The sequence below is a fragment of the Protobothrops mucrosquamatus genome, unplaced genomic scaffold, assembly GCF_001527695.2.
Source record: "Protobothrops mucrosquamatus isolate PMUCROS unplaced genomic scaffold, P.Mucros_1.0 scaffold303, whole genome shotgun sequence".
Taxonomy (NCBI): Eukaryota; Metazoa; Chordata; class Lepidosauria; order Squamata; family Viperidae; genus Protobothrops; species Protobothrops mucrosquamatus.
The window spans coordinates 267,013-281,715 of NW_015386645.1; the positions used below are offsets into that span (position 1 = coordinate 267,013).

Genomic DNA, 14,703 nt, shown 5'->3' on the forward strand with positions numbered 1-14,703 from the left:
ACAATTTCAGTGTTTCACTTAACAACTGTGGCAAGAACGGTTGTAAAATCAGGCAAAACTCATTTAATAACTGTCTCGCTTAACAACAGACATTTTGGGCTCAATTGTGGTTGTAAGTTGAGGACCCCCCGTAATCAGATGCTACTGTTATTGGGTCTCATCATGCCTTGATGACATGATTTATTCCCTTGGTGTCCAGGCTTTGTTTCCTTGCATTTAAAGCCAAGTTGTACGGTCCTTTCAGAGAGGATCTGCTACATTCATCTTGCAGCTGCTGGCATCTCACTGTAGCAGCAGGCTGGCATATTTGGGTGACGAGGCCTACACAGCTATGGGCATGCCACCATCATGGGCAAACCCTAGCAATTTAAGTTCTTTTTATTGGGTGCGATCGTGAAGTAGTGGAAGAAAAACCTGATTTCTTGGGAAGCAAATAAGCCATGATTGGCTGACAATTCTTTGCACGCAGGTCTCCTCCAGGAAGGGCAAATGCTGATTGGTTCTCTAGAAATTCCATAGATTTGCAAAACGACCTGTGCTCAATTTACTAATAACTCTCAAAGCAGCCACGATCAGGACAATTACTTCCCTCTGCCTCTGATTTATTCCCAAATCCTTAACCAAAAAAAGGACTTGTTTTGGTAAACATTTGGCCACCCATGGTTTATAGGGACAGACTTTGCAAGAAGAAAGTTTTCTGACTTTTCTTCCTTACCCATAGAAAGTTACAGCTTATTCAATTCGGCCACACAGGTCTGTACACTGGTTTCTTGCTGTATTATTTGTGCTCTTGATTGCAGACTTACAAAAGTTCATTTAGTGACTGTTTGAAGTTACGACGGCACTGAAAAAAGTGACCTAGGACCATTTCTCGTGCTTAGGACCATTGCTGCATCCCCCGTGATCAAAAATTCAGACGCTTGACAACTAGCATGTATTTATGACGGATGCAGTGTCCTGGGTTTTGTGATCTTCTGACAAGCAAAGTCAGTGAGGAAGCCAGATTGACTTAACCACCATGTTATTGACTTAACAACTGCAGTGATTCAGTTGTGGCAAGAAAGGTCGTAAGATAGGACAAAACTCACTTAACAAATGTCTTGGTTAGCAACAGAAATTTTGGACTCCATTGTGGTCGTAGGTCGAGGACTTACATGTACCCACTTTTCATCATCCCCTTCATCATTAGAACACCACAGTAGTTTGAAATCAGCACCTTCTTTTTTATCTTTTATCATCCTTACCCTACCAAGTAGTTAGTTTGGCATGGATCTTTTGTCCCAAAGCTTTTGCCTGATCGTAGCTTTCATTCCCTTCCCCCAAATTTTAGTTTCTTTGGCCCAGGGTGATGGGTGATGGGGCACACCGGATCCCCATTCTTTTAGCCACCTTCAAACCGGCTGGCCTGACTTTGCCACTCAAGGCTCTGTCAGCTTTTCGGTCGGACTGCCAGTGGGTCTGTTGTATAAAAACAACTTGTCAAGCCAGCCCAGGCAGAAAGGCTGATGTCTCCTGTTACACATCCCAGATCCCAGCTCCAGGGCTGTTGAGATGGGTTGCTGGCATAAACAGACTGTGGTTTCGTTCCCTGTTAAGGTAAGCAGTTGGATCTGAAGAATTTTGCCTGCGTGGTAGAACAGCCTTTTTACTTTGGTGCATGCCGCCAGTCCCTTTTATAATTCCAGAGTTCAGGGTCAGCTTCATTCCATACTATACCCCAACATTATTATTATTTTTTTGTAAAGAAACGCCAGTTAGAATTTTCAAAAGTCCTTTTTGAAATTTATCTGCGGCATTTCTAATGAGTGCTTTCTCCCAAGGTCAGATAGAATGGATATAAAATGAAGGAATTTAAAATGAAGATCTGAACTATTTGCTAATAGAATAGAATAGAATAGAATAGAATAGAATAGAATAGAATAGAATAGAATAGTTGGAAGGAACCTTGGAGATCTTCTAATCCAACCCCCTGCTCAGGCAGGAAACCCTATACCATTTCGGACAAATGGCTGTCCAGTCTCTTCTTAAAAACTTCCAGTGTTGGAGCATTCACCGCTTCTGGAGGCAGGTTGTTCCACTGGTTAATTGTTCTAACTGTCAGGAAGTTTCTCTTTAGTTCTAGGTTGCTTCTCTCCTTGATTAGTTTCCATCCGTTGCTTCTTGTCCTGATAATAGACCTATTGGGAGGAATATGATCTGTGACCTCTATTCACCAGTCAATCTTTTCAGTTTTTTTAAGAATAATGTTGGCAGTTCAGATTAGGTTCATGAGCGGCTAAATTCAGGATATTTTCCTTAGAAAGTCTGATGGTTTGAAAGGATTGAGGAAACCTTTGTAGGAATAATAATAATAATAATAATAATAATAATAATAATAATAATAATAATAATAATAATAATAATAATAATAATAATAATAATAATAAAGTTGGAAGGGACCTTGGAGGTCATCTAGTCCAACCCCCTGCTCAGGCAGGAAACCCTATACCATTTTGGACAAATGGATGTCCAGTTATTTCTTAAAAACTTCCAGTGTTGGAGCATTCACCGCTTCTGGAGGCAGGTTGTTCCACTGGTTAATTGTTCTAACTGTCAGGAAATTTCTCCTTAGTTCTAGGTTGCTTCTCTCCTTGATCAGTCTCCATCCGTTGCTCCTTGTCCTGCCTTCAGGCGCTTTGGAAAATAGCTTGACTCCCTCTTCTTTGTGGCAGCACCTGAATAGGGGGGGGGGGGGAATCACTTGCTAGTTTCATTGGCTATAAAGGTCACTTTTTTCCTGAAATGTAGGTAGTCTTTGATTTATGACTAGTCATTTAACGACTATTTGGAGTTACAACAGCTTTGAAAAGAGTTCTTTACATGTAGTACTTCCGGTGGTTGTAAAATGTCACATTACCACATTTCAGGCACTTCACAATCGGCTCGCATTTCAACTGGTTGCAACATCCTGCGATGATCTGACCCCGATTTGCATCATTTTTAGTTAGTTTGGAAGAATGGGTTTGTACCTATGATCACAAGATTCATTTAACAACTCTATAAAAATGGTCATAACATTGGGTCTGGTAACTTGGGTGCCTCAACTTACAGCCATCACGACATACGACCAAATTTCTGGTCCCAGTTATGATTATAAGTTGAGGACTACTTATACAGTTTCATCCCATTTTTACACGAATTTTCTATTTTTTAATCATACAGCAAGCCGATACTGTTTTACATGCAGTTTTCTTTAATCCTTATATTTTACATGCATTTTTAAAAACTACATTGCAAAAAAACAAAAAATATGGGAAACAAATGAAAATTGCATCCATGCAGTGTGTCAGAAAATGAAAATGGGGACAGTGGTGTAACTATTATTAAAACACACACCAAAGAAATGTCATTTCTATCTCCATGGATGATGAACCAGTTTCTTTTGGGAACCCTGGTCCTTTGTATTTTAATTTTGAATTGCACTGAAGGAAGTCTGCTATTACTACTACTACTACTACTGCTGCTGCTGCTGCTGCTGCTGCTGCTGCTGCTGCTACTATTGTTGTTGTTGTTGTTATTATTATTATTATTATTATTATTATTATTATTAGACAACATTGTGGGATCACTTTTAACTAAATCCATGAACTGAGCATTTTGAGGTCCCATCTTAAAATGGATAGCATAAAAATGAAAAAACACAAGAACAGATTAACTTAAATGATCACATAGATTAGAAGATCTACTGTTAAATTTAGCAATCTAATAATAACAATATTTTCCACATGAGAAAAAATGGTGTAAAGCAAGTTCATAAAATTATGTATAATATTCAACAGCACAATGAGGACTTCCTCCCCTCCTTTCCCCCTTCACTTTCAGTTGACATGATACTGTGAAATTGATTTGAAAAAAAGAGCCCAAAATTGCCTTTACAAAATATAAAATAACTGTAAAATGAATACATGGAATTCAGTATGGCATTCTAAGCCAAGGCTTTGCACAATAGAACAACTTGCTGAGCTACAATAAAGCTTCCATAGTTTGAAGCCAGGTTCTGAGGATTAAATAAAAGTAGTCCTTGACTTAAAATCACAAATTGAGTTCAAAATGTCTGTTATTAAACAAAACAGTTGCTAAATGAGTTTTGCCACATTTTATGACTTTTCTTGCCACAGTTGTTAAGGGAATCACTATAGCTATATTAGTAACATGGTTGTTAAGTGAATCTGGCTTCCCCATTGACTTTTCTTATCAGGAGGTCATAAAATGTGATCACGCGACTCTGGGATATTGCAACAGTCACAAATGTGAGTCAGTTATCCAGAGTCTGAATTTTGATATTCTGACCGTGTGGATGCTGCAATGGTCGTTAAGTGTGAAAAATGGTCATACGTCACTTTTTTCAGTGCCGTTGTAACTTCGAACAGTGATTAAACAAATGGTTGTAAATTGAGGACTATCTGCATTTGTTGCCACTGAATAGAAGATGGAGAAACTTTAGTTCTAAAGAGCAAAGCTCTTCTTGCACTGAAAATCTGACATAAGGGAAGTTGGAATATGATTAGATCTTCCTTCTACTAAACTGAAAATACCTCTCCAGCTGGGCAATGTTTTAAATGCTTGCAATAGAACTTCTTCCTGTATTACCTAGGAAGTAAACTAGGAAGTAGCAGGATTTGGGTTTGGCTACTCTAGGGAAAAGAAGGACTAGGGAGGACATGATAGCAGTATTACAGTATTTGAGGGGCTGCCACAAAGAGGAGGGGGTCCATTTATTTTCCAAAGCATCAGAGGGCAGGATAAGAAACAATGGTTGGAAACTGAACAAAGAGAGAAGCAACCTGGAATTAAAGAGAAACTTCCTAACAGTGAGGACAATTAGCCAGTGGAACAGCTTGCCTTCAGACGTTGTGGGTGTTTCATCACTGGAGGTTTTTAAGAAGAGACTGGACAGTCACTTGTCTGAAATGGTATAGGATCTCCTGCTTGAGCAGGGAGCTGGACTAGAAGACCTCCAAGGTTCCTTCCAGTTCTATTCTGATTTTGATTCTAAATGTTCTGAATCCAGTAGTTATGAAGAGGTGGGAAGAGGTTTAAAGACTTGTAGTAGCAGCCAGATGTGATATTTGGGGGATGGAATATGTTATTGTGCTGGTGTGTTTCTTGGATTTTGATCTGACCCCTAATTGTGTGGTAAACCCCATATTTTATGCCAAAAAGAGACTGGGTTCAACCCTCAGCAGCTGCCCAAGTGACCAAGATTTGGCTAAAAAAAAAAGGTCTGATCTCCAGGATATTCATCTGACTGCAGAGATGGCAGCCTTTGGGCTTCTTGAATTGTCCAGTCTTACCATCATATTGACCTGACAACCCTCTGTTCCACCTTGTAGAGATGGTCTACCAAGGTCAACCTCAAAGGTCTTTCTGCTTTCCTTCACTTCTCAATAGATCTTCTGCTCTTCCACCTCTGGACTGGCCTCTCCCTAGTCAGTACGAGCAGTATGAATTGAAGATCGAAGTGCAGCCTCGAACCCATCACCGCGCCCACTATGAGACGGAGGGCAGCAGGGGTGCCGTGAAAGCCACTCCAGGAGGACATCCTGTGGTGAAGGTAACTGAGGGATAACATGCTAGGCATAATTTCTTATTGGCTGCCGTGATGGCCCTTTGATCATAATAAGCACTACATTAAAGAGCCAGTTTGGTCTATTGGTTAAGGCACCAAGCAAGAAAGCTGGAGACTGTGAGTTCAAAGTCTCATCTTAGCCATGAAAGCCAACTGGATGACCTTGGGCAAGTCATTCTCTCTCACCCAACTCACCTCACAAGGTTGGCGTTGTGGGAAAAATAGGAAGAGGAAGGTTGTATTGGGTATGTTTGCCACTTTGAGTTATTTGAAAAAAATAATGGAGGCAGAATATAAATTAATAAAATAAATTGTCCCTCTCATTAGGGGTCTTACTAAGCCACGATTAAGTTAACCACAGTTGAGTTCATTTGCATGATGATTTTCAAACACAGTGGCTGAGTTTGGGCAACATGTTAAGCCAAAAGTCAAGGAATCACAGCATGACTTAAATAAAAAGGGCTCAATTCAGATCTCCTCCAGATATCTTAGTCTTATACAGATGCTTTAGATCAGGGTTAGTCAACCTTGGCTCTTTTATGACTCATGGACTTCAACTCCCAGAATTCCTGAGCCAGCTGTACTGGCTCAGGAATTCTGGGAGTTGAAGTCCACGAGTCATAAAAGAGCCAAGGTTGACTACCCCTGCTTTAGACTGAAAGAAGCTGAATCTTGCCAGGAATTGTCAGATTCCAATTCCCATCACACTCATTGCCATTAATGTACAATGGGCATTGTAGTCCAACTTCTTAAATAATGCGTTTCACTTGAGATTGTATGGGACATTCTCACTTTTGAATGTTTTACAACTCTGTATTCAGGATCAGAGTCCATGAGAGACGCAAGTATCTCAGTATAAAAGGGAGAAGAATATGATTGTTCATCCATCTTTTTCTCTTACGTGCTAGCATAATGTTTCTTAACCTTAGCAACTTTAAGCTGTATGGACTTCAACTCCCAGAATTTCAAAGCTAGCACGCTGTCTGGGGGATTCTGGGACTTGAAATCCACGCAGCTTAAAGTTTCCAAGGTTGAGAAACACTGTGCTAGGTGTTTGTTTGTTTTTTGTCTTTCTGTTGTTGGTAAGTTGCTTGGAACAAAAATATATATTTCTCATTTTCCTTCAGAAATGCATTCTCCAACCATATCCTTCTGTGTCTGTGAGACAGGCCAAATTCTAACTCTCAGATATGGTAATATAGTCAAGAGAGGGATGTTTTATGTACAGAAGTGCTCTATAAAATGCAAAGTGTTTTTAAGTTGGATTCACATGTTCTTCCTTCCTTCAGACACACATCAAAATAGAACATCAATGACACAAACTTCCCTCTCGGTTTAAGGAAATTGTACACATCTCTTCCAGTTTGGGGTGTATTTAGTAGCTGGAAAGAGGCACACAATTTTCTGTTTGCCTTAATTTAAGTTTGAACTTAAGACAAGACTTTTTTCTGAGCATATTCTGATGCCTTTCTGAAGTCATCCCATCATTACAATTCCATTTTTTTTTTATGTTACAAACTCAGTTGCCTTCAAGAAGAATGATTCTACAGCTTGCTGTCCTGAAGATTATTTTTTTGTTTTCATTGTTTTATATTTTGAATCCCTCTTCATTTCACATCCAATCTCCTGCTGTTATTTTTTTTGTTTGTTTGTTTGTTTGTGTATGCATGTGTCTGTCTGTGTGGTATGACATTTTCAGATGTGGAGTAATCTGCAAAGCAAAGTCAGAGCTTTTGGAGAGGTTGCGGGAACAGGGATAGGAGGGGGTGGGAAGTCTACTTGGAAAAGCTTCATCCAGAAATCCCAAAGACGAAAACTATTCCCACTTCAAAGACTTCCCTTGCTGTGTACAAAGCAACAAAACAAAGCCCAGCGCAAATGTCATGGATTTTTTTTTTCCCCTTCAGAATTTGTGAAATAGATGCCCACTATATTTAGCTCACAGAAACCTTTTCTTTTAAATATGGGAGTGAGTGGGTGATATTTGGCCAGCTTGAGCTCATAATGAAGAAAGAAAGATGGAGATGGAAAATTGGGTTTTCAGCCTGATGTCATTTGGGTGCATGTGTCCTCTCTTTGCATTAGACTATAACCCCATCATTCAGCAGGATGGGCCAGGATGAGATAGGACGATGAGAAGTGTAGTGTAGAATTGGGTATGTCTAGTTTAATAATAAAAAAAAGACTAGGGGTGATGGGATAGCTTTGTTCCCATATTTGAGAGGTTGCCACAAAGAAGAGGGTGTCAACCTATTCTCCAAAGCCTCTGAAGGCATGACAAGAAGCAATGGATGGAAACTTATCAAGGAGAGAACCAATCTAGAACTAAGGAGAAATTTTCTAACAGGGAGAACAATTAATGGCTTGCCTGAGTTGATGATGCTCCAGCTCTGACACCCATTTGTCTGAAATGGTATAGGGTTTCCTGCCTGAGCAGGGGGTTGGACCAGATGACCTCCAAGGTCCCTTCCAACTACTACTACTACTACTACTACTACTACTACTACTACTACTACTACTACTACTACTACTACTACTTCTTCTTCTTCTTCTTATTATTATTATTATTATTATTATTATTATTATTATTATTATTATTATTATTATGTTAGTCTAGCACTTCTTTTTAAGAAGAGACTAGACAGTCACTTGTCTGAAATGGTATAGGTCAGAGGTGGCACTCAGAGCCCTCTCTGTGGGCACACGCACTGTCGTCCCAGCCCTGCCTCCCCCCGTGGCCCCCTCATCAGCACACCCCCCGGAGAGTTGCCCCCGGGCGTGGAGCAGCGCAGCCAAGCACATGGCAGCTGGGCAGCAGGGACAAGACTCTGCCCTTGCGCCCCGTCGCATGCAGATGATGCTGTGGGGCGCAGATGGAGGGCGTGTCCATCATGGCGCTGCAGGGCCACCTGAGCAATCTGTGGCGGGCCGTGGAGGCGGTGGGTGGCCCGGCAGGTGGGGCAGGGTGGGGGCGGGGGTGGAGCCGGCAGGGCAGAGCGATGGGGGTGGGGGGGGGGGATGATTTTTGGGCACTCGGTCTCTAAAAAGTTCACCATCACTGGTATAGGTTCTCCTGCTTGAGCAGGGGGCTGGACTAGAAGACCTCCAAGGTCTCTTCCAATTCTATTCTATTCTATTCTATTCTATTCTATTCTATTCTATTCTATTCTATTCGTGACTGATATGACCATCATGAACTCTTCATTGTATTAGATCCCAGTCCTTCTTCCTCACACATAACTTTAATCCTTCAAATTTTCTGTTTGTGAGAGTTTTCACCCCGGTTAACTGGAGAGAAAGAAAGGAGCGTCTTTCTGGCTTTGATCAATTTATCTCTCCACCCTCCCATTTAGACACTGCATCCTGGGCCTGCTTCAATCTCCCCTTCCAGGCCACAAGTCAAGTCTGCCCTTTCCCACGCTCCGATTCCTAAATCACAGCATTGCTTTTCTCTGTCCATCTCTACGTCACGAGATTGTGAGCTCTAAAGTAGAGAAAGCAAGTGGTGCTGGAAGAGATGGAAAACCTTGTGCACAAACAAAGACTCCTCACTTGTGTACTTTTCTGACAAATTCCTTGGTTTTCCAGCCTCACTTTTCCTTAAAAGATCAATTCCTCCCTTGTTGAGGTTTCTGGTTTATTTTTTTTTTATTTTTTTTTTTAAATCAAAGCTTTTTTTTTTTCCTTTCCATTTTACAGTACTTTTGCAGTTAGCTTGCTTCTGATTTTCTTCAACCCCCCCCTCCACTTCCAAAGTTGGCAAGCTGCTTCTCTGAGTTTCCCCTCCAGCCCCCTCCAGTTTTGTGGAATGTTCCATCTGCAGTACTTTTGGGGGGGGGGGAGAGAAATGTAAAAAGGGAGCATCTCAAATCGAGTGCAGCTGTGACTGCTTGGCTTCTGATGAAAAACATCTGGCCAACCCCTTGAGGCGAGACCACCGAACTGCTGAAGTCACCAGCTGCACTGTTGTGGGTTCCTGAGGAAGGGAGAATGGTAGTGAAGGCAAGGAATGAATGGTATAAAAGGGGAGGTTTAATTTAAGCCAGGGATTTGCCCTGTAGCCTATTTTTAAATTACAGGAATTTAGCCTTCTGGAGAAGCTGAAGGACACATCACAGCCAGCCCTTCCCTTTCAACTAACTCTTGATAACTATTCAGGTGCCCCTTTTCTCCTCCTACTGGTTGGAAGTGGTGATGGGTGCCAACTAAATCTGGGGGATAATAATAATAATAATAATAATAATAATAATAATAATAATAATAATAATAATAATAATAATAATAATAATAATGATGATGATGATGATAAAGTTGGAAGGGACCTTGGAGATCATCTAGTCCAACCCTCTGCTCAGGCAGGAAACCCTATACCATTTCAGACAAATGGTTGTCCAGTTTCTTCTTAAAAACTTCCAGTGTTGGAGCATTCACCGCTTCTGGAGGCAGGTTGTTCCACTGGTTAATTGTTCTAACTGTCAGGAAGTTTCTCCTTAGTTCTAGGTTGCTTCTCTCTTTGGTTAGTTTCCACCCGTTGCTTCTTGTCCTGCCTTCAGGCGCTTTGGAAAATAGCTTTATTTTTTTTTTTTTGCATCTGGAGATTAATTCTGCTACAGTACATGCATCCCCTGAGCACTTTCTCCCCACTGAAATCATGGCATTTTCAAGGATACTTAATCATAATAAAACTGGAAGGGACTTTGGAGGTCTTCTAGTCCAACCTCCAACTCCCCATACCATTTCAGACAGCTGGCTGTCCAGTCTATTTTTAAAAACCTCCAGTGATGGAGCACCCACGGTTTCTGGAGGCAGGTTGTTCCATTGGTTAATTGTCCTCACTGTTAGGAAGTTTCTCCTTTATTCCAGGTTGCCTCTCTCCTTGATTAGTTTCCACACTCCTGAAAGTTTTGAGCTTTGAAGTGTCCTTTCTTTTATTTCCTGGTTTTGCAGCACAAACAACCTATTCTAATCCCACCAGATTTAAAAAAAAATGTAACAGAGCTGGAGAAGGTTGAGAGGAGGGTAACTAAGATGATCAAGGGCCAGAGAGGCTTCTGTATGAGAGGAAATTGTGTCATTTGGAGCATTTTAGTCTACAAAAGAGGAGAATGAGAGGGGACATGGCTGAGGTGTACAGAATTATGCATGGTGGACAAAGTAAAGGAAGAGCTGTTTTCCCTTTCTCCAAATGGTTCAGACAACCATTTGTCTGAAATGGTATAGGTTTCCTGCCTAAGTAGAGGGTTGGACTAGAAGACCTCCAAGATCCCTTCTATTCTATTCTATTCTATTCTATTCTATTCTATTCTATTCTATTCTATTCTATTCTATTCTAAATATTAGAACCCAAATATTAGAACCAATTTCACCCAATGAAATTGAAACCTGAAATAATCAGGACAGACAAAAGGATTTAATAATAATAATAATAATAATAATAATAATAATAATAATAATAATAATAATAATAATAATAATAATAATAATAATAATAATAATAATAAATAATAATAATAAATAATAATAATAATAATAATAATAATAATAATAATAATAATAATAATAATAATAAAAAAGTTGGAAGGGACCTTGGAGATCATCTAGTCCAACCCTCTGCTCAGGCAGGAAACCCTATACCATTTCAGACAAATGGTTGTCCAGTTTCTTCTTAAAAACTTCCAGTGTTGGAGCATTCCCCGCTTCTGGAGGCAGGTTGTTCCATTGGTTAATTGTTCTAACTGTCCGGAAGTTTCTCCTTAGTTCTAAGTTGCTTCTCTCCTTGATCAGTTTCCATCCATTGCTTCTTGTCCTGCCTTCAGGCACCTTGGAGAATAGCTTGACTCCTTCTTCTTTGTGGCAGCCCCTGAGATATTGGAACACTGCTATCATGTCCCCCCTCGTCCTTCTCTTCGTTAAACTGGACATACCCAATTCCAGCAACCGTTCCTTATGTGTTTTAGCCTCCAATCTCCTAATCATCTTTGTTGCTCTTCTCTGTACTCTTTCTAGAGTCTCAGCATCTTTTTTACATCGTGGTGACCAAAACTGGATGCAGTATTCCAAGTGTGGCCTTACCAAGGCATTGTAACGTGATCTTGATTCTATCCCTCTGTTAATGCAGCCAACACTGTGCTGGCTTTTTTGGCAGCTGCAGCACACTGCTGGCTGATTTAAATATAGGTAGTCTTATGATAGGTAGACCTATGATCATAATTGAGCCCAAAATTTAGGTTGCTAAGTGAGACAGTTGTTAAGTGAGTTTTGCCCCATTTTACCACCTTTCTTGCCACGGTTGTTAAGTAAATCACGACCGTTGTTGACTTAGTAACACAGTTGTTAAGTGAGTCTGGCTTCCCAATTGACTTTGCTTGCCAGAAAAAGCATATGATTGTTTTTCACATTTACGACCATTGCAGCATCCCCATAGTCATGTGATCAAAATCCGGATGCTTAGAAACTAGTTCATATTTATGATGTTTGCCGTGTCCCAGGATCATGTGATCCCCTTTTTGCGACCTTCTGACAAGCAAAGTCAACGGGGAAGCCGGATTCACTTAACAACTGTGTTACTAACTTAACAACTTCAGTGATTCACTTAATGACTATGGCAAGAAAGGTCATAAAATGGGGCAAAATTCACTTAGCAACTGTCTCGCTTAGCAACAGAAACTTTAGACTCAGTGGTGTTTGTAAGTCAAGGATTACCCATATCAAGAACAAAATGGAATCCCCCCCCCCCAAAAAAAAACCTTACCAAATAAAACCCAAGATAGGCATCCACAGCCAATTGGCTAGGAACAAAGTCACATTAAAATTATGTATTTCACAATACTTGGAATGTTGGATTTAAAAATCTGTTGTCTGAGAATCATTGCCAGGTCTTAGTGCAGTGTCCTCCCCAAATATTTGACACATGGAAGTATGCATCGAATAGATAATAGATATTTCCCCCTTATTTCAAGTCATTTGTGCTTCGAGTAAGGAAATGGGTTTATGACATTCTTCTCTTTTCCAATCAAGCTTCTAGGTTACGATGAAAAACCCCTGACATTACAAATGTTCATTGGTACGGCGGATGAGCGAAACCTACGTCCTCATGCTTTCTACCAGGTGCATCGCATCACTGGAAAAATGGTGGCCACCACAAGTTATGAATCTATCATCAGTGGAACCAAAGTTCTTGAGATGTCTCTGCTGCCTGAGAATAACATGGCAGCCAAGTAAGTTGCCTTTAGGAGCCGAAAAGTGGAGGGATGAAAAGAGGACTTGTCCATCTGGGTGATGGTGATGGTGATGGCGATGATATAAAGATGAAGAAAGATCTGGTCCTTTCTCAACCTTATGCTTTTCTTTTCCTTCTTAATTTTTGTTTCAAGAAGGAGAAAGAGAAAAACCTAGAAATATCACCTTCAGTTCATTTCACATTTTAAAAACAAGATGATCTGAGTTGGGAAACATGGCAAAATTAATATATAAAATATAAATGAAAAAAGGAGGAAAAGAAAAAATATTCAATAAAATATCTATGGCGATTCTCAGTCATCCAGGTCATAGTTATCTCAAAGATGCTTTTTCACGAGGCAATAGGGCTTTCCTGTTTGTTTGTTTTTTGAAGACGTTTTGCTTCTCATCTAAGAAGCTTCTTCAGCTTCTTTGCTTGTTGGATGAGAAGCGAAACGTCTTCAAACAAAAACAAGAAAGTCCAGTTGCCTCATGAAAAAGCATCTTTGGGATTCAATAAAATACATAAGCATAGACTTAATGCTGAAAGGTCATTTGACCAAAGGTCTTGAAAATTCTCTTCTTATCCTTTGTTGGAAAAGTTAAAGCACTGGTAAAATGCATAGATCAATAACCTATTGCTGGCAATCTGTTGTGGGTTTTCCCTCTTGACTATTCATATCTTCCAAGTATTCACAAACCAGTTAAATGTTAAATTAAATATAATAGGGCTATAACCTACAAAAGGCCTGCATTCACAAAGGTACCAGCGTCCCATGGTCACATGATCACTGTTTGGCAACCAGCTTCCAATAGGCAGTCATTGGGGAAGCTGGTAGGAAGTCACAAGTCATGGTCATGTGACATCATGCTTAACAACATGCAGTGATTTGCTAACGGTCACAGTTGAAATTATTGTTAAGTATGGTCACATGATACTTCATTTTATCACCATGTCACTTAGTGATGGAGTTGCCAGTCCCAATTGTGATTGGTAAGTGAAAACTACCTGTATAATACAATAATAGAATTGTCTTGGTTTCAGACATTGATTGATTGATTACATTTATAATCTGATTCAGTCAGATAATTCTAAATGCTTTACAAGAACAATAGCCATGTAACAAATTACAATAGTACCTTATAAAATCTAATACAATACACAGTTATAGTTCCACCTAATGATACCCTCAGTATCATTCATTATTGCATATTATTATGCAGCTTAAAAGGTTATGTTATGTTATTTCTAAAAGATAGGGAAGGATAATTTTGTGTAGTGGTTAAGGTGCTAGTCCAGAAACCAAGAGATTGTTAGTTCTAATCCTGTTTTAGACATGAAAACTGGCTGGGTTTCTTTGGGCCAAACATTGTCTCTCAGCCCAACCCCAGGGATGTTATTGTGGGGAAAATAGGAGGTGGAAGTATTGTGTATGTTTGCCATCTTGAATTATTTGGAATACTTGAGTTACTCGGAATACTGCATCCAGTTTTGGGCACCACAATGTAAAAAAGATGTTGAGACTCTAGAATGAGTGCAGAAAAGAACAACAAAGCTGATTAGGGGACTGGAGGCTAAAACATATATAGGACAGTTTCTGGAATTGGGTATGTCTAATTTAATGAAAAGAAGGACTAGGAGAGACATGATAGCAGTGTTCCAGTATCTCAGGGGTTACCACAAAGAAGAGGGAGTCAAGCTATTCTCCAAAGCACCTGAAGGCAGGACAAGAAGCAATGGATGGAAACTAATCAGGGAGAGAAACTGGAACTAAGAAGACATTTCCTGACAGTTAAAACAATTAATCAGTGAAACAACCTGCCTCCAGAAGTTGTGAATGCTCCAACACTGGAAGTTTTTAAGAAGAGATTGGACA

At 40.0% G+C, this 14,703-nt stretch overlaps 1 protein-coding gene across 1 annotated transcript in view; it reads left to right on the plus strand.

Annotated features, from left to right (window-relative positions):
- Positions 1–14,703, plus strand: part of NFATC4 (nuclear factor of activated T cells 4) — a 34,339-nt gene that overhangs the window by 12,072 nt on the left and 7,564 nt on the right. The window contains exons 3-4 of the mRNA XM_029283973.1: positions 5,431–5,593; positions 12,626–12,825. Of these exons, the coding sequence (XP_029139806.1) occupies positions 5,431–5,593; positions 12,626–12,825 (363 nt within the window). The remainder of the gene's footprint in view (positions 1–5,430; positions 5,594–12,625; positions 12,826–14,703) is intronic.